Here is a 19992-nt window from a genome sequence, read left to right as displayed (position 1 = left end):
CAGGATCAACAAGATGGGGAAAATTATCAGGCAGTCACATAATGTAATGTTTCAACAGGGCTTTCCATGTTTTATTTTTTTGTGTGTGTGTTTTTGGTTTTTTTTTTTGTTATTGTTTTGTTGTGTTTCTTGGTTTTTTTTTTTTTTTTTTGTTTGTTTGTTTGGTTTGGTTTTTGTTTTGTTGGGTTTTTTTTGGTTTTTTTTTTTTTTTGTTTTGTTTTGTTTTGTTTGTTTTTTTTTTTTTAATTCTATGACTGTAGAAAACCCCAGGGATTTCCATGCTTTATTTTTGGTGATTATGGGAAAACATTTGGATTTTTCATGCTTTTTTTCCCCGTGAGTAGTCCATGCAGGCTATTTCTGCAATGCCTGCCCTTTTTGATCCCAGTGCCCCACAAAAGCAGTCAGAATAGCTGCTTTCCAAGTGCCAAAGTAACAATTCTGTGTTTCAGGGTGAAATTGGCTTGCCAGGTGCTCCAGGCCACGATGGAGAAAAGGTAAGGCACAAAGCTCTTACCTGGGTTATCTCTGGCACTGACACCACACTGTTGCTTTTCCCACGAGGAAAAAAAGGATTTTGCTTCACGGAAGGAGCATTAATGGTTTGTCAGTGTCCTAGCACTTGTCATGGCAGTGCTGCTTTGTCCTGTGTCCCGAGGGTGTAGCTGGGAGGGAAGGGATGAGCAGATGAAGGAGGCTCTGAGCCTTGCTCCGTCTGTAAGCTGTTCGTTGTGTGAATTTCATTTAGGGCCCACGTGGCAAGCCAGGAGAAATGGGCCCCCCTGGGCCTCAGGGGCTGCCAGGGAAGGATGGAGCTGCTGGCATGAAGGGAGAGCCAGGCCCCGCCGGGGGCAGAGGAGAGAAGGGTGACCGGGGAGAGCCAGGACAAGCGGGCCCACCGGTGAGTACATCAGAGCCTCTCTGGGCCTGCTGCCCACCCAGCTGGTGGGGCCGGGCCAGGGCTCCTGCAGGCTGGGTGCTGCTGGGGCAAGTGCCCCAGTGCAGGAGATTCTGCATTCCTGGCACGTGTGCTGTGCCCTGCTCTCTGGGCAGCGTGTGCCCTGCTCAGCTGGCTGCCTGGTGCTGCTGCGAGTGAGCAGGGTGAGTGTGAGTGAGAGGAGGCACCAGCACACCCCTCTGGGAGGGCAGCAACCCTCAGAACCCAGCCACTCACTGGGGCACGGTGCCCAGCTCCAGTCTGTCCCAGCTCCTGTGTCCCCAGCTCCTGTGTCCCCAGCTCCTGTGTCCCCAGCTCCAGCCTGTCCCAGCTCCTGTGTCCCCGCTCCTGTCTGTCCCAGCTCCAGTCTGTCCCAGCTCCAGTCTGTCCCAGCTCCTGTGTCCCAGCTCCAGTCTGTCCCCGCTCCAGTCTGTCCCAGTTTCAGTCTGTCCCAGCTCCAGTCTGTCCCAGCTGCAGTCTGTCCCCGCTCCTGTGTCCCCAGCTCCAGTCTGTCCCAGCTCCAGTCTGTCCCAGCTCCAGTCTGTCCCAGCTCCAGTCTGTCCCCGCTCCAGTCTGTCCCAGTTCCAGTCTGTCCCAGCTCCAGTCTATCCCAGCTCCTGTGTCCCCAGCTCCAGTCTGTCCCAGCACCAGTCTGTCCCAGCTCCAGTCTGTCCCAGCACCAGTCTGTCCCAGCTCCAGTCTGTCCCCAGCTCCAGTCTGTCCCAGCTCCAGTCTGTCCCCGCTCCTGTGTCTCCAGCACGGCTCAGGGTGGTTTGTGCAATGATTTCCTGCCTCTCCATGGCATTGCCAGGATGAAACTCCTGCTGCCCCAACAGCTGGCTCTGGGGAGTGGTTGCTAGCATGGAATCCAGCAAACTGCACAGCCCTGAGCAGAACCTGGAGGCAGGAAAGCAGCACCCCATCCCCACCCTGGGGGCTGGTGCAGTGACAGCAGGATGTTCAGCCCTTTGCCCCTCTGTTCTCAATGCTGGTGAAGTCCTGCATTTCCCTGGATACCCAGGGGATGCCCAAGGTTTCCAGGGTACTCTTGGGATGACCAGAGCCAGTCTTGGCTCTTACACTGATGTGTTATGTGTCTGCCTGACTTAGCTGTGCAAAACTCCCCAAGTCTTTCTTGATCTGTAGGGTCTAGATGGCCCCACTGGAGAGAAGGGAGAACAAGGTGACCAAGGGATGCCAGGACCATCAGGATTGCCAGGGCCCATTGGACTTCCAGGATTGACAGTAAGGATGGAAAAGAGAAGGCTGCTCTTTCTTTGGTAAAGAGAAAATAGCACAGAGCAGCACACGAGGGCTCATTTCCCAAAGTGCTGAGTGTGCTGGGAAGCTCAGAGCCCTCCCCCTGTGTCAGGGTCACAGGATGTCCCTCAGGCTCCAGCAGCACCCAGGGAATGTCAAACCCAGGGTCTGTTCCCACTTCTCCTGGGAGAAGTGCTGTATATATATATTTATATATAAATATATATGCTGAGCCTGCACAGGCAGCTCCAGTGGAGCTCCAGAGCACAGCCAGTGCTGATGGGCTCTGTGCAGGGAGAAAAGAGGGAGCACAGAGACAAAGGGAATCCAAGAGAGCAAGGATGTGGCATTTTTGGGGTTCCTAGGACAGAGGAGGAAATTATGATTTTGACTCTATGTTTTTAGAAGGTTAATTATTATTTTATGTACTTATATTAAAGAATGACCTTCTAAAGCTATACTAAAGAACAGAGAAAGGATACATCAGAAGGCTTAACAAGATACTAATTAAAAATTTGTGGCTGACTTCTCAGAATCCTGACAGAGCTGATGGTGATTGGTCATTAAGTAAAAGCAATTCACATGAAACCAATGAAACAACCACCCGTTGGATAAACAATCTCCAGACCATGTTCCAAAGCAGCAAACACAGGAGCAGCAATCAGATAATTATTGTTTTCATTCTTCTCTGAGGCCTCTCAGCTTCCCAGGAGAAGCAATCCCGGCGAAGGGATTTTTCAGAAAATGTGACAGTGGCAGTGGTAGGGCACTGCTCCCGTGTTCCTGGGGGTCTCAGCAGCAGGGGAGGGTGGTGGGGCAGCAGTGCTGCTGCAGAATGGCACAGCCCCTCTGGGCGCAGCCAGCCTCGTGCTGTGGGGCTGCACCAGCACCCCTGGCTCCTGATCCTCCTTTCCCTGGCACAGGAACAAGTCTCTCACAACCCCCAACCAATGAAGAATGCCTAGGGAAAAACAGGTCTTGGAAAGCATAACAAATACTCTCCTCAGCATTTGCAGTAAATGATTTCCCAGCAATTATTTGCATGTGTATCTATACACGTGTATTGGTTTTTTTCCAAAGGATTTTGGTGTTCTTGAGTTTGCCTGTTCTTCCCTCAGACTCACCCCTAGCTTTGGAGTGCCCTGCAGCAAGGAGTCCCACAGGCTATTGACACGTGTGGGGCCAGGCCGCTTCTTTAATGTCCTTTGCTTTTTGTCCCTGTGTGGTATTTTTGGCGTCCCCCATCATGGGGAGGAAAAATATATCTGACTCTATGTTTTTAGAAGGCTAATTTATTATTTTATTATCTATATTATATTAAAGAATGCTATACTAAACTACATTAAGGAATAGAGAAAGGATACAGACAGAAGGCTAAAAAGATAATAGTGAAAACTAGTTCTCTACTCAGAGTCCTGACACAGCCTGACTGTGATTGTTTATCCAGCATGTGAATTGTTTTAACTTAATGACCAGTCTCCAGACCACATTCCAAAGCAGCAAAACTCAGGAGAAGCAAATGAGATCATTATTGTTTTCTTTTTTTTTCCCTGAGGCTTCTTAGCTTCCCAGGAGAAGAATCCTGGGCAAGGGGATTTTTCAGAAAATATGGCACTGACGATCCTATGCCTCTTTGTAGAAATGGTGGTAGAGCAGTGGAAGTGGACCTTTCTTTGGAAAAAACCTCAGTGCTTTCCCTGCTCTTAAAGACTGGCAACCTTTGCATAACCCTCCCCTGAGTGCTGCTGCTGCTTCCCAGCCACTCAGTCCTGGATTGCTGCTGCTTCCTAACACAGTCCTTGGGGGGAATCCAGCTTTCCCAGGCTGGCAGGGGAGCTCTGCTGCACCCTCTGAGCAGCCCCACTTTGCCCCTTGGGCAGCACATTGACAGTGACTTCTCTTGCTTTGCTTTCCAGGTATCTGGGCCCCCTGGCCCCCAGGGCCCTCCAGGACCTCCAGTAAGTTTGAGTCATTCCCCTGAGGAGCAAGGGAGTGGGAATGGGATTAGAGCAGGCAGTGGCTGGGGAGGGTTCTGTGTGGAGACAGCCAGAACCACTCCACTGAAATGGGAACATGCTTGGGATCACTTCCAAAGCCACCCCCAGGGCAGGTCAGGGCTGGGAGGGCAAAGAGAGAAGGGTTTGTTAGCTGGAGATGAAAGGGAAGACAGCAGAGGGATGGGATGGATGGGATTAAAGGGATCAACTGCAGAAATTGCCTTAGCAGCACACCTGGCCCCCTGCCAGGCCGTGCTTGGCAAGAGGCTCTGCGTGGAGATGGAGCAGGACATGAAGTGCCCTTACACAGATAAGGAGGCTTTGGGCTGGGGCTCCTGCCCCACAGAGCAAAACCTCTGCGCTGCATGCTCCACTGGCATTCCTGGAGTTTGAAAACATCCTGAAACACTGCTTACATCTTGTCTCTCCTCCCAAATCCAGGGTCTTCAGGGTGTCCCAGGACCCAAGGTAAGGGTACAAATTATTACACACACTGCTGTTGTCCCAGCTGCTAGAATTCCCTTCAGTAACATCTTTGTAGTTCAGGTGGTACTTTTCTTCCATCTTGGTAAGAGGATAAATCCTTCTGGATATTTTCTTGAGAGAAATGGATGAGCAGCTCTCATAGGACCCAGAAAAATGGTCATTCCCTCCAGTTTTCACCCAGAGGAGTGGGAATTCGCTGCTCTGTGGAATTGTGCCCATGAGAACACATTTGAAATCTTGTCTGGAGGGTGGAGGTCTGTACACTGGCATGGGTACTTTGCCACACAGTCCCAAGGAACTGAGCTCTAGCTAAAAATTAGTCTTAAAATTACCCTGTGCATTCTGCTGTAAAGCACTTGAGAACTTCACCATCCTTGGTGGTGAGAATCTTTCTGATCTCCATCTAAATGCTCAGCCTGGACCATTGGCTTGCTCGCTGTAAAACTGTTTCCTACTCAAAAAATAGGGGAGTGGAAATGTTCAAGGAGAGCTGCATATTTCTGGTGATGTTCTGGGCAAAGATTGGAAAATGTGCAAAGTATCTTAAGTTTAATTATTCTTAGTATTTGGCCACCAGCATTGTTTGGGCACTAAAAGGGATGGGTGTGTTTTAAAAAGCCTTGTGAACAGCAATGAGGAGGAAAAAAGTGTTGGGTACATTTTGAATTTAGTAAAATGAATATTATGTTTAATATTGCTTTATAGTTTATAATAGAGAATTTAAAATATACAGCTGGGAAAAAAATGCTGAAATTGTTTTTTTTTCTGAAATGTTGAAACTGATGGCTTAGCATTTACAAAAGTCTCTCCAAAAATTATTTCTGTGTGATTTTTCAAGGCTTGTAGACACCTGTCATTCACTTCCAGTGGATCCACGTCTTAAAATGTAAACCCACTGTATCAGATAACTTTGGTTATTTATTTTTAAATACATATATACAGCAACAACAGCAGGGAGAGCAGCACCAGAGTGAGCTCAACTCTGCTGTGAACATCTTTATCTCAGGGCCTGAGTCTCCTCTCATTGCCACTGAGTTAAAGCAGTGCTCACACAGGGGTAATTTGAATGACAGTGCTTTTCTTCAGGTTAGGCTGGGAACTGGGCTGAAGCATTGCTCTGCTGCCTCCTGTGTTCCCAGGGCTCTCTGAGGGGAGGAATGTTTGTTATATAAGTGCCGTTCTGGGGGTTTATTTTCTGCTCCATCCTTCCTTTAGGGGGAAGCAGGCATTGATGGAGTGAAAGGAGAGAAGGGTGCCCAGGGTGAAAAAGGAGACCGAGGGCCGCTGGGATTACCCGTGAGTATCCAGGAAGCAGGCAGCACTTTGGGAGCCAAACCAAAGGCAGCTGTAAAAGGATCCCTCAATAGCAGAGGCACGTGGGGATTTGCTGTGTGCAGTCAGAGAAAGAGATGGTCTATAAATAACTGTGCCTTTGCTTTTTAAACCCAAAGCTTCGGTTTCTGTGCTGAGCCTTCAGCTTCTAGATGTGCTGAACAGATGAGTGATCACTTTATTTCCTCCTGCTTCTGGCAGGACTGGGAGAATCCAGCAGTAGCCTTCCTGGAGGCTCTGTGCACTTCAGGGCAAGAAGAGAAACATAAGTCAGAGATGTGGAAAGAGAAAAACCTTCCCCAGCCATTTGTGTCCTGGGCTCAGCTTTGTACACAGCATGGTGGTTCTTAGTGCAACCAGCTTGTTTGATAGCTGGAGCATTCCTGTCCCTTCTGCCATGGGATCAGTGCTCCCCCTGGCCCAGCCTGTCCTGCTGTGTGTGAGCTCAGTTCTAATCCTGGTTTTAGAGCAGTGCTCGGCTTAGCTGAGCTCAGTTCTAGCCCTGGTGTTAGAGCACTGCTTGGCTTAGCTGAGCTCAGTTCTAGCCCTGGTGTTAGAGCAGTGCTTGGCTTAGCTGAGCTCAGTTCTAGCCCTGGTGTTAGAACACTGCTTGGCTTAGCTGAGCTCAGTTCTAGCCCTGGTGTTAGAGCAGTGCTTGGCTTAGCTGAGCTCAGTTCTAATCCTGGTTTTAGAGCAGTGCTTGGCTTAGCTGAGCTCAGTTCTAACCCTGGTGTTAGAGCAGTGCTCGGCTTAGCTGAGCTCAGTTCTAGCCCTGGTGTTAGAGCAGTGCTTGGCTTAGCTGAGCTCAGTTCTAGCCCTGGTGTTAGAGCACTGCTTGGCTTAGCTGAGCTCAGTTCTAGCCCTGGTGTTAGAGCACTGCTTGGCTTAGCTGAGCTCAGTTCTAGCCCTGGTGTTAGAGCAGTGCTCGGCTTAGCTGAGCTCAGTTCTAGCCCTGGTGTTAGAGCACTGCTTGGCTTAGCTGAGCTCAGTTCTAGCCCTGGTGTTAGAGCACTGCTTGGCTTAGCTGAGCTCAGTTCTAGCCCTGGTGTTAGAGCAGTGCTTGGCTTAGCTGAGCTCAGTTCTAACCCTGGTGTTAGAGCAGTGCTTGGCTTAGCTGAGCTCAGTTCTAACCCTGGTGTTAGAGCAGTGCTTGGCTTAGCTGAGCTCAGTTCTAACCCTGGTGTTAGAGCACTGCTTGGCTTAGCAAGAGGCTTAGCGAGAGACTTTGGGGCACAGTGTATTGTAGAGAAGTTGCAGGAGCTGTAGATACAAACCTGATGGTGAGTTGGTGGCGATTTAGTCCTACCCAGTTGTTCCACCAGCCCCCAGGTTCTCTCATCATAAAAAGCACTGGTGGCACTGTAGACCTTCCCCAAATGTACAAACACTGCAGAGTGCATCTCATGTGCTTGTTGTCCTGTGTTCAACCACCTAGATCCCTTGTCCCTGACTTTGGCTGAGATGTGTGTCTTTGTTTGTGAAATGTTTTCCTCCTTTAGTTGTGCAGAGCAGTGGTTCCCTTCTGGAGCCTGGATGAATCCCCTCTGACCCCAGGCTCCCAGATGAGCCCAGCCTGAGCACATTCCCTGGGGCTCCAGGCAGAGCAGTGGGAGGAAGGGAGGGATGCTTTTGGAAGGCTCACGGGCCAGGGATTGTGCCTCAGTGAAGCAGTGAGAAGGCAGAACCCAGTCCCCTGAGACATGCCAATGGAAGTTTTCTGTGCAAATGGTTATTTTCCCTCAGGCCTGTGGGGTATCCAGACAGGAGAAGGAGATCCTTGTGACACCCCAAGCAGAATCAGCCCAGCAATTACCCCAACATCTCATCCTTGGGGCAGGGAATGCCCTAGCTGCTTCTCCTACAGCAGTGAGCCCCATGGGGGTCCTTGGCTTTTCCCATCCCTCTCCCTGAGCTGGGGAGGTGGGAATGCTGGCTCAGAAGGATCCTCTCAGGAGTGTTTTGTTGGCATCAGCAATATTGGCTGGCCAACCAGGCAGCACAGCTCCTAAGATCAAATACTGTGGAACTTGTATCCTTCGTCAGAGGCACTGAGCTCTCTCCACAAGGCTCCCCATGCCTGATCCAGTGTATCTTCAGCCTGTCAAACCAAATGCAGTGCCAAGCAGGTTCTGAAATATTTCAGGCTGTAAAATCCTGAAGCTGGATCTGCTGCCTTTTTCTCTGACTTGGGGCTTGACATCATGCTGGAATTCCAGTCCTGATTATCTGCAGTAGCCTTGGCCGACAGGGTGAGGAGCTTGTAATGCTCAAGTGGAGGAAAACTCAGGATTTGGTGCTTATATCCTACCCCAGTTTCCCTCCAAGCCACTGGGCTTGATGGGCCTTGGCAGAACCACAGTCAGGCCTTGTGGATGAGGAGGTTCAGGGCAGGAGCTGAGCAGACAGCAAGGGGCCACTTGATCTCAGGCTGGTGTAACTCTGCACTGGTGACACAGGGAGATGAGCCACCTGTTTCATAAGCCCCCAAACAACTGCCTGTGCAGTGGAGCAAGCCTGCAGCTGACCTAGTGGGCACCACAAGCCCCGGGGTTCTTGGTAGCAGCTTGAACAGCTGATGGTTCTGCAGTGCCTGCAAATGCCTTGGTGAGCAGTGGCCTCTGAGCCTTGTGTCTCACCTGTGTTGCCCAGCCTGCCACAAAGGCAATGCAGATTCCAGCTCCACTGTCACATTTTCTTTTCACCACCTGTCATAGAACAGCTGCTTCCCTAGGAGGTTTCCTGGTGGCATTGAGTGAGGGAAATTTAAGAGGATCTGAAAGTTGCAGGTCGACATTATATGTATTCAGTGTTTCTATGTTTTTGTTGGTTTGCTTGTAAGTGCCATCACTTGTCCTTAATTTTTGTTAATTGCAAGCATATGTTTGTCTCAAGTCACTGCTTGACTCACCTCTTGTTTCCCCTCACCCTCTCCCCTCTCCTGTGCCTGGTTTCTGTGACCCCTCCCTGCCTGTTCAGGGTGCTTCAGGTTTAGACGGCAGGCCTGGACCAGCGGTGAGTTCCACTTCTCTGTTACCCCACGTTTGTCCTCCCCACTGTCGTCACTCGTGTTGTGTCTTCCACCCAAGTCTTGTTTATACCAGCAATAATCTTATTTTTACCAAAGCAGGCTTGGGAGGGGGTTAAACTTTAAATGAGGAGTGATGTCACACACTTGTTGTCTTTGATGCTACCAGTCTGGGTGCTGGGATCACAGCCTGCTTGTTCCACTCTGTCTCAGGAGCAAGAGGAATGAAACCTCTGCATGATTCCATGATGCTCCAACCTGTCATTCTCCAGGAGATGGGAGAGGGACTCATCATCAGCAACTGTAGTCGCAGCACAAGGGGGAATGGCTTCAAAATGCAAGATTCAGTGGGTTTAGGTTGGATAGGAGGAAAAAGTTCTTTACTGTGAGGCCCTGGCACAGGTTGCCCAGAGAAGCTGTGGCTGCCTCTCCCCTGGAAGTGTTCAAGGCCAGGCTGGACAAGGCTTGGAGCAGCCTGAGATAGTGGAAGGTTGGTTGGAAGGGGGTTGGAACAAGCTGATCTTCAAGGCCCCTTCCAATCTAAACCATTCTATGATTCTAAGTAATGCCAACCTGGTTCTGCAAACCACTCAGCTATTCTTGGGTAACAGCTGTTAAATAACAGCCAAATATTTTTAATCCCTCTTGGGAAATCACAGATCGCCCGTGTACAATCCATTTGGCTGTTTAAAAACAAAAAGCAATTTCTCCTCCTCAGTGTAGCTGGGAATAATTTCAGCTGCTCTGACTGCTGAAGGGAATCTGAGTGGCAGCTTATAGAGTCACTTGTTTGGGGAAACTGTACATACAATTTTATAGATGTGCAGGAGAGATTTCAGTGTATTCCTTAGCAGGAAATGATGCATAAATGAAGGCAATTAAGATTTCCACAATTGCATGGATCTAAGGAGAGCCTGGTTTTTCTCTCTGCCACACTGAAGTTGTGTGCTGCATGAGCTACTCCTCAGCTTGTGTTCTGTGGATCTGGACTTCTCTGGAGAGCTCTCCTGATCCACGTGAGCTGTCCTGCTCTCATCAGAGGGGTTCCTTTAGTGACTAAGCATTGCAGACTGACATTAAAAAGTGCGAGACCCTTTGCTTTAAGGCTTTTAGAAAAAGACTCTCCCTCTTGGGAAGTTTTCTCCTTGGTTCTTCCGAGAAGTCAGGCAGTGTTCCTCAAAAGTACCCCTTTATTGAGGCTCCATGAGGGAATTGTAGATCCATACCTTTGTGATTCAAGGAGTGTGAGCTGGAGGTGCTGGAATCCTGTTCTTAGCCAGAGGGGTATTACTGAACCCCCCTGCTGCCAACATTAAAGATCACTCTGATTGATTTCCCAGAGGCCGGGCGAGTCTCAGGAGCACCAGCAAGGAGGTTTGGTGTGCTGGTGGGAGATGGGCTCTGTGTCAAAGGCTCAGGAAAAACACCGGGTTAGCGTGGCTGGGAGCCTGGTGGAGTGACAGCAATGGCACAGGAGGAGCAGAGGGACAGGAGGATGCCCCTCCCAGCTCACACCTGTGCCTGTACACACCTGCATCCAGCTCTGCAGCTTGGGCTCTGCCAGCTGGCATGAACCACCAACCCAACACTTCCCATCTCCTCAGCTACACTGACTCCAGGAGCGGGTAGAGAAAATAGGGAAATAAGCAAAAAGAAAAGCAAAATGTTTATCATGTGTGTAAATGGCCTTTATTGTGCTACAGCTTTCAGCCTTGTCTGGTATAGCCTAGAAAGAAAGAAAGAATTACTGTTTGTGGAGCTGGCAGAAATGCCTGCTGAAATAATTGTCAGGAGAGAGCTTCAGAAGTACAAACGAGGCTCTGGAAGCGGTGCTGCTGTGATCTAACACAGCAGTTCCCATGTTCCTCAAACTGCCTTGCCAGCTGAAAGCTGTAGTGCTGCTAGGTGCCTTCCTCCACCAGCCTGTGCTTTTCCTAAGGGAGCAGCAGTGTCTCTTGGCTTTAAGGAGGCCTGATATAAAAGTGTACTGATGTGTTTTCCTTCCTACAACTGCAGGGTATTCCAGGACCAATTGGGGCTTCGGGACCAGCAGGACCAAAAGGAGAAAGGGTGAGTTTTGTTCAGAACTGACAACTGTTCTAGAACTGCTCTGAAGATACCACAGCTCTGGGGGATAGAGGAGCTCCAGGCTTTTCCAGAGCTGGAATTCCCTCTCCTTGCTCATACAAGAGCCTCAGCTGGGCCTCTTTGGTGCTTCAGTATCTCATCCTTGGGGGTTTTCAGGTGCTTTGAAGTGCATCCTTTGCTTTTTCTTCTATGGTGCTCTGCTGCCTGTTTGTACTAGATAGGAATGTGAACAGTTTCTGCTCTTTTGTGTCCATTTCAGGGCAGTAAAGGAGACCCTGGAGTTGCAGGACCAATGGGGCCAGCAGGGCTTCCTGTAAGTATGGAAATCCTTGGGATTTACCTCCTGAACCTGTTTCCTTGCTATGCTTGACAGCTGAATATGTTCTGTGACACAGTGTTTGCAGCCACAGCTCTGTTAGCTGTAACTCAGGTTACAGGATTGTGTTCACTATGGGAGTGACAGAAAAAGCTGAGGAGCTTCAGAGCAGACTCAGAGTGATGTGGAGGAGGCTGAAATTGTAAATTCACCTTGGTCCTTGAACTACCTAAAGAAGCTGTGTGGGACTCCCAGGATGTGTCTCTCAGTCCAAAGTGCTGCTTTTGAGCAGCTCCTTTACCTTTCACAGCCTGGGTGTCTGGCTCCTGTCTGAGAGACCCCTGTGTTGTCACTGCAAAAGGGACAAAAGCTGCCTTCAGTGATGTTAATTCCACTGTCTGGGATTGCTTTTGGCAAAATGGGGTTGGTGCTGTGGTCTCATGCAGTCATGGAGTGGCTTTGTTGTTTAACACAAAAAGAAGTTTGTTGCACGCTCATAACTAATTTGTTTCTTATCTGAAGAGTCCACGGGGTAGGCAGTGGTGATGTTACCACCTGCATGGTCTGATGGAGGTGAAGAGGAGGTTGCCTGTTGGAAAAATTGTGTTTATTTTTGACATAGCCATTGCACCAAATGGAAAAACCCCCAAAATCCTGAGCACACATTCATCTCTTTAGTGGGAACATGGTGAAATCTGCTTGTTTTGAAACGTTTCTTTCTGTGTTGCTGCATTTCAGGGTTTACAAGGTCTACCTGGTGACAAGGGAGTCCGGGTAAGTTCCCAGCACACTTTGTGTTTCATTGCTAACAGCTGTACTCAGCGACAGCCCAGGGAACTCCTGTGGCACCAGCATGGTTTGTGTGCCACACCTTCACCCCAGTCCCTTTGCACACCTGTGCTTCAGGTGTGAGACCTGTAGCTCATTCCATCACCTGGAACATTGGGCTGCACCTCACTGAAGGCTCTAGGAGGGATTTTCTGATGTGCTCCTTGTGGTCACACCTCTGTTCTGACTGAAGCACAGGACTTGGTTAGGCCAGCATGGTGTGCCTTAGGAAATCCTGCTTACCTAGTTCCTGATGAATAATAGGGATTCCTGGGAGAATCAGCTGAGGTGCAGCCAGCAAGTCTTATTTCAGTACTTCTAAATTGTCCCTGAAGCATGAAAAAGAAGGTTGTCTTCCAGCAAACAATCCTGCAGAGAATTTGAAAGATGGAAATTTTGAAAAGATAAATTAAATTTGCTTCTCTTGAAGAATCAGGCCTGAAGTCTCCTCAGGCATTGTCCTGATGTGGTGGTGCAGAGCTGGGTCAAACCCAGTGGCAGGAATGGCACCTTTCCCATTGTACCACCAGCGTTATGGAAAGGTAAACATTGCTAAGTGTCTGTTGAGAAGCTCCTTCTTTTTCATCAGGTTTTCTTGCCTATTAAGACCTTGAATCTGGATCTTTTTGATAAAAAAATTTAAGAGCTGTGGTTGGATATTCTTTAGATTTAGAAATATAAATTACTTTTGCATTCGAGTCTGTAATATTACAATTGTATAAATGTCAAGAGGTTCAGTACAGTACAAGTGTATGTAGCCACACCTTTTATTCATAAGGCTCTGACACCATCTAAATTTACCTGGAGGTGTAATTTTTTATAGTGCATGTGCCCATGTGATGATTTCATTATATAGATTTGCTTTTGATGTGTAGTGAGTGTTCTCTGTCCTCTGTCTGCAATGGGTTTCTGACCTTACTCTGCACAGAAAGGACAGTTCTGGACAGCACTAAGCCAACTGGCATCTTAAACTAGGGGAGAAAGGTTCAAGTGTCATGGAAGCACCAAAGTTCTCCCCTTTTTTAATCATTGCATTTCTGGCTTTGCTTCTTAACTTTCACTTCACTTTTGTTTTGCGTGTGTGGCTTCTTCTAAAATCTGTCATTTTTAATTCCTAGACTTTTTCAGTTGGTTTTTCAGCTGAGTGCCTTAGTTAAAAGAAGGCTCTTTCATTAATGGGATTTCTCTGAGCTCTGGCATAACAGCAAGTGAGAACTGGGAGAAATTGCAGCTCCTTGTAGAGGATGAGCTGGGAAGCACGAGTGGGGAGTTCTGCTGGCATGACTGCACTCTGCCTCGCTGCAGTTTGCAATGGCAAAGTGAGATTCAGGAGTGGAATGGGCAAGTGCAATATCTTAGGGGGCCCTGGAGAGTACCCCTTTTGCCACTGAGCCTTTGTACAGGGATTTCCCCTACTCTGAAGTCCCAGTTTGCCAAAAGCCTCTCTTTTCCTCCATGCTTTTTAAATCCCAGAAATGCTCCTGCTGCTCTCTCTTGAAGCAGGAGATAGCATGGCTGTGCCTGGGCTGTGGCACTAATGGCAGCGGGGACAGCCAGCATTTTGTGAAAGCCAGCTGAAAAAGTGTGAGCCCTGAACTTGTCCTGCTGTTATTTTAATGCTGTGGGGGTTTGTGTGTGTTTGTGCATCTTCCTTGCTCCTACAGGTCCACCTTTGTCCCCTTTATCCCTTCCTCCTCTTCCACCTTTCTTCCTGGTTCCTTCCTCCAGAGCAACCCATGCTGCATTTTTCCTGGATTATCCTCTCCATTCCAGTGCTTGGTTCTGGGTGACTTCTCCTCATTTCCTCTCATCTCCCATCCATTTCTCTTGCCAGCTTTGGGTTTAACACTATTTTTTAAAGAAGCAGCAGCCTGTGCTGTCCGATTTTATCCCTTAATTCCTTTAACACAAGGACCCTAAGCTCAGTTCCCTGTGCAGCAGCCCCTTCCCCTGTTGGATGCTCAGCAGCTTTGAGAATTTCCTGTTACACAGCAGGATTTGGTGTGGATGTAACTGGCAAATGCCACCCTATGCCCTGCCTTGTGCTGCCAGTTAAGGATCAGGGACCTGTGGCTGTGCTGCCTAGGACTGCTCCCTGGTCTAAGAGGTTTTTTGGGAGAGCACTACTCAGAGCATCCCGAAGGACAGCCAGACTGTGCAGACTCAGAGCTGAGCTCTTCCTTCATTCCCTGGCTTATGGTTCCCTGAGCGAGACTTTCTGTCAGAATGGGAATTCAGAGGGGTACAAAAGCCTCCCAGTGCTATCCCAGTGCAAGAGGGACCTTCCCAGGCAGCTGGAGATGGGGATAATGTGGCACAATACTGGCCAGAGGGGTGGTTTCCATCCCGATTTCCCGTCCAAGGTGCCCTCTGTGATGTGTGGGAAGCCCTGGGAAGTGGTGTGAGGATCCCTTTGGTGCTGAGCCCTGGCCATGTGGGACTGCAGCCACAGCCACAGTGTTTATGCAGCTCCAAACATTGATCTTCACATCTCAGAGGGAAATTGATTTTAAAAATGTTTCCTAAATGTTTATCCTTTTTTAAACTATCGCTGACATTTGTTTGAAATGGATGATCCTAAAGCTTTTGTGTATTCTTTTTTTCTCGGACTAAACTATTATTTACAGGGGGAGAGGGGCAAGAAAGGCTCTAGAGGGTCTAAAGGGGATAAGGGAGACCAAGGAGCACCTGGATTAGATGCACCCTGTCCGTTGGTATGTCCTGTTTCATCAAATGTATTGTTTTAAGATGTGTTGATGGGGAAGACAGAAGGAAATCATAACACAAATAATGGTCTTGCAAAAGTCCAACATTTGGATAAGCCCAGCTGGGTTCCCACCACAGCCTGTGGGACCAAGTGATCCTCTGAGGGATCAGGCTGCTGAGTGACCATGGTTATGTTCCTTCCTCTTCCAGACAAAGGTTTGGGTACATGGGTGTGCCATGTGCTGGGAGCTCAGGGCTCTCTCCACTGTGGATGCAGCCCTGTCTCCCTTGCTGCTGGTTCCAGCTCTTCTCTGGAGATGCTCCATGGGATCAAAGCTACCTGACAGCAAAACTGCAATGCTGGTTCCTTGCCTTGGAATAGCAGCCAGCTGATGTGATGGCCTGAGAGCACACAGGGCACTTGAGCTGCACTACCCAGAGCGAAAACAAGTCTCAGTTACCCTAAATGGGATGTTTCTGTCAAAACAGATTGGCTGTAAGTCTAGACAAGTAAATAAATACAGGAATATGTGTACATTTTAATCTAAATTCATATGCTGCAGCAAACACTGCCAGAAATCTGCTAGCAGTGCCACAGATTCCAGGAGTACTTGGGCATCATTCTTTTAGCAATCCAGCTGCTGGGTTTCTCAGTGAGGGTTGGAGGAATGGCTGATTTTGGAATGGAGGAAACACCATTCCCACCCTCTCCGAGAAGCATCTCGTGGCTCACAGATGACAGAAACTGCTGCTGCTGCCCAGCCCAGCGTGCAGACAGGGCCCAGTGTGGGTGTGCAGCCGAGTGCCCCGTCTGTGCCAGGCCCAGCAGGCACTCAGCCTGTCCTCCTGGGGCGTGGAGCTGCCTGGCACTGACTGAAATAACGATAGTGGTTGATTTCATGAACAGGGCCTGCGAGGTTTTAAAGGCGAGAAGGGTGAGCCGGGGTTACCTGGGCTGGACGGCCTGGATGCCCCATGCCCATTGGTATGGTGTACCTTCCCTTTCCTGCATGCTCGTTTGCTTTTGGCCTCTTGCTGCTATTTCTGATCCCCCAAACAGCTGCATGCCCTGGAAACACTGGCAGTTCCTTCCTTACCTGTCTCCAGACTCCCTCCCTCTCATTGCTGCTGTCAGAACCAGGCCCTTCCCTTCATTCTGATCCCCAACAGCTGTCAGCAGCACTTTGTGGCATGAGGGAAATAGAGTTGGAATGTGGTTTTATTTACAACAGCTTCACTTCTTCCTTTGCCTTCCCTTTGACAATAAACCAGTGTATGCAGACCCAGCTCTACACGGGCTTGGCTTCCTCACAAGGAGCTGCAGTGCTTGTGTCCTTCATTAACTCTGTTTTTAATGGCTTGTGTGTGTTGAGCACAGCCTGACATGGTTCTGGATGACCTCAGTCACCCCATACATGAAGATGACTGAAAAGAATAGTTATCCCATTAGTAAGCCCATGTGAAACATATTAATAGGGACACTTAACTTCCCTGCTGGATCATTCCTATTTATGACTCTCCCCAAAAGTCTAAATTGTACCCATAGCATCCAAAACACTTGAATTTACAATTGCCTGTTTCCTAAAATCCATCTTATTCAAGTAATAAAATTATTATTGTATTAGTGCCTGATGTAGCCCAACTGTTGTAGGACAAAAGTATTCAGAAACACTTAACCCCAACTGATTTCTTAGTATCCCAATAAATTTATTCATTTTCTCTGAGTTTTCTGGAGATGCAGCATTCAGGTGACGTTTTGCTCTCTGAGAGAGTTTCAGCATCTCCATAATACAAAGAAACTTTTACTCCCCTGCCCATCCAGCCCTGTTTGGCATGACAAGGTTTGCTGGAGGATGGTCTTTCCAAGCCTTATGCTCACTTAAGGAGGTTTGAAGCCATCTGCAAGGGATGGGATTTGTTAGTTCAACTAGCTGGGAAAATGCATCCCAAAGCAAAAAGCCACATTTAGTTTAAAAGATTTTCCTAGTTTCTTGAGGGGAAAAAAAAAAGCACAATGAAATTGCCATTAAAAGCCTTTGTTATTTGAGCTTTGTGAAGAGCTAATATAATTTCCCTTCCAGTGCTCCCTCCTTTGAGTGCTGTTGCCTCTTTGGGACAGTGACCATTCACAGTCTCAGTTGCTGCTCTGTAAATTCTGGGTAGTAGAAGCTTGTGCCAGTGCCCCAGGTGAAACCATCCCTGGCCAGAACAGTGCTCCAAGGAGGAAGACCACAGAGCCATGTGCTTTGTGTCCCAGTGATCACAGCCAGGTTTCTGTGGAGTAACTTCTGCCTGAGTAAGGCACCTAATTTCACAGGTGCAAGGATTCCACCAGTGCCCTGGCAGGTGACATTTCTGGTTTTGTCACTGCTCCCAGTGAGGACTCACCCCACATGGCCATATTAGAACTCACACTTCTTTTCATACCTATTTTCATTAAGGGAAACTTGCCAGAAAATCTGATGAAGTATGGATGCTGTTATTTTTTATACATGGTGTTCTGGCATGCAAGCTAGCTTGGGAACGTGAATAAGCATGTTTTTTGATCCAACTAGGTTAAAAGCTTGGCATCCAGCTGACACATCCGTGTGTGCAGCTCATGGAGGCTGTGAACTAACTCTTGGCACACGTGAGATGTGTGGAAGGAGATCCTTGGTACTAACAAGCACCTCGTGTTTCCATTCTCGGCACACTGGCCCGCAACAAACACTTCCTTGTGACCCTGGTGTTCCTTTGATCCCTGAGCTGTGACTCCCTGGCCTCCCATTCCTTCATACACCTAACTCCCATCCCCTCCTGCCATGCACTGTACCAGCCATTCCTGTCACCACCAGTGTACCAATGGGAACACCACCATTTACCCAGTAAATAAGTTGGAATTCTGTATTTCCACGTAGCTGGGGCAAAGGGAGGAAACAGCACAAGGAGGCCAAAGTCCAAAAAATGCATTTGAAAGCAATATAACATCATGGCAGTCAGTATATCAGCCCCCTGGAAGTGCATCTCCAGCAAATAGTTCATTTCTCAATATATTACTGTGCATTTGCTTTTCTGTTTGTATTTTTTTTTTGGTTTCCTGGGGAAAAGTTATAGACCATGAGTCTGCCATGTGCATACAGCACGAGAATTTGACTTCTTGTGTCAGACACCTGACTCTGTCTGCTGCTCCAGAGCACCTTAGCACTGGTGTCATACCTAGCCCATCAAAGAGGGCTGCACAGGGTTGAAATGATGGCAGTAATCTACAAAAGCATTTCCCAGCCATGGAGCCCAAGACATCAAGGGTGCAGAAGTGCCAGGGGATTTCCACAGAAATCCCACTGATGTTTTTGAAGCCAAAGTCCCTTTTCAGGGAGTCAGCTGAGACATCCTGAACCAGCAGAGGGGCTGCCCTAATTTCCCTGGAGCAGGATCTGCCCAGAGGCAAGAGGGGATAACTGGGCAGTGTCTCACGTGACAAAGCAAACCCTTTAACAGGGCAGGAAGGAAATGGAGATTTTTTTCTAGACCCTCCTCAGTGTCTGAGGTTAGTGCTGACTCTGGGATTGGCTTTTAAGCTCAGTGTTGCAGAGCCAAGCCTGAGGACACAGAGCAGCCACCTCTCACTTTCCTGTGTATCTGGCTGGGTTGGACCTCCTATGTTCCTTGTCTTCTTCCTTCAAGGAAGGCTGGCTGGGCTCCTTTCTTAGAGGAGGGTGGTTCTCGGGTACATAAGTCCCTTGCAAGCCTGCAGGCATTTCCCCTCTTCACCCCAGCCCCTGCTCCAGGCTGCACTGCTTGTGCCAGCCAGAAGTCTGGGTCATCTGAAGGATGAGGAATATCTCTCAGACTATTCCTCCAGCCCAGGTTCAAACTGTTTGTTGCAGTAACAGTTAACACATGCTGTCCTTTCCATCTCTGTGCTACTTTCTGTGTCCTAAACTCCTGTTTCATCCATCTTTTCCACAGGGAGAAGATGGCCTTCCAGTTCAAGGCTGCTGGAATAAGGTAATTTGGAAATGCTGCTGTGCTGAGTTGGCAGTGCCACGGGTCCTGCTAACGTTTTCCATGATCTGCCTAAGGGCAGAGGAGCTGTGGATGCATGGCTGGGATCCCAGAAAAGTGGCAACCAAAACTCCTCCTTATTTAAATATCACAGCTCAGCTCTGTAGGCTATAAGGAAAGAACTGTACCTGTGGCCTTTGAGCTGCCTGCCCCAAAGTGCTCTAATCCTTGCACAAAGATGAAATTTCCTGCTGGGTTCTCTCAGACCCCCCCTGCACTCCCCAGGGTCTGGCCCCCCTTCAGGAAAGGTGGAAAAGGATCCCTGATGAGATCCATCAGAGCTGCTTTTCCTCCTGGAGAGCCCAGAGCCAGCTTCCCTAACAGTGTCCTTGCCCTGTGAGCTGTCACTAACACTTGTTTATGTTTTCTTTTGCAGTGATGATTCTAACCCTGGACTGACCTGTGTGTGTTACTGTACATAGAATATTTATTTTTATACGGTGTTCTTCTCTGAAATGCCAGAAGTTATGCATTTTTACAAATTATCAAAAAGTGGCATATTTTTTGTACAGAAAATACTAGATCTCCCTTTTTCCCCATTTGTCAGTTCTCTGTATGATTCTATGTCTGCATTACGCTTGTTTTGTCATGGAGTACAGCTGTAATATTTACATGATATTTGTGCACACATGATGAATATAGGAACTTTAATAAATTATTGCATTTAAAGTGCCCAAAGGAACTGCCCTGTATAGATTTAAAGGTCATTTTCATTTTTCAAGCTGGATAATTCAAGAATATTTCAAAATATTATGTATTTTTTATTAAAGTGAAATATTAACACTTCTGTTGTGATGAATTAAAGTGTTGCTGAAAAACCTCCTAGTGGTCCTGTGCACTGGGAATGTAGAGACACCATGATTTACAATTATCCTCCCATGATCTGGAATAACCCTGATGATAAGGAGCCCTGGTTGGCAAGAAATTCTCATCCCTTTCTAAATTGTAGGCTTTCAAACAGCTTAATTAAATC

At 48.2% G+C, this 19992-nt stretch overlaps 1 protein-coding gene across 4 annotated transcripts in view; it reads left to right on the top strand.

The window, feature by feature from the left end:
* The window catches only part of COL13A1 (collagen type XIII alpha 1 chain), a 54490-nt gene extending 34744 nt beyond the window's left edge, over positions 1-19746 (top strand). For all 4 annotated transcript variants that reach the window (XM_058810131.1, XM_058810129.1, XM_058810128.1 and 1 more), the window contains 13 exons: positions 453-497; positions 749-901; positions 2084-2182; positions 4114-4155; positions 4636-4662; positions 5896-5976; positions 8989-9024; positions 11054-11107; positions 11385-11438; positions 12180-12215; positions 14897-14983; positions 18924-18962; positions 19396-19746. In XM_058810131.1, coding sequence (XP_058666114.1) covers positions 453-497; positions 749-901; positions 2084-2182; positions 4114-4155; positions 4636-4662; positions 5896-5976; positions 8989-9024; positions 11054-11107; positions 11385-11438; positions 12180-12215; positions 14897-14983; positions 18924-18962; positions 19396-19398 — 756 coding nt within the window. In that variant the 3' untranslated portion in view covers positions 19399-19746. The remainder of the gene's footprint in view (positions 1-452; positions 498-748; positions 902-2083; positions 2183-4113; positions 4156-4635; positions 4663-5895; positions 5977-8988; positions 9025-11053; positions 11108-11384; positions 11439-12179; positions 12216-14896; positions 14984-18923; positions 18963-19395) is intronic.
* The last annotated feature ends 246 nt before the right edge of the window (positions 19747-19992 follow it).

The sequence above is a fragment of the Ammospiza caudacuta genome, chromosome 9 (assembly GCF_027887145.1).
Source record: "Ammospiza caudacuta isolate bAmmCau1 chromosome 9, bAmmCau1.pri, whole genome shotgun sequence".
In the NCBI taxonomy this organism is placed as follows: Eukaryota; Metazoa; Chordata; class Aves; order Passeriformes; family Passerellidae; genus Ammospiza; species Ammospiza caudacuta.
The sequence above is the reverse complement of the archived record's forward strand: the minus strand, read 5'-3'. Positions and strand labels throughout refer to the sequence as shown.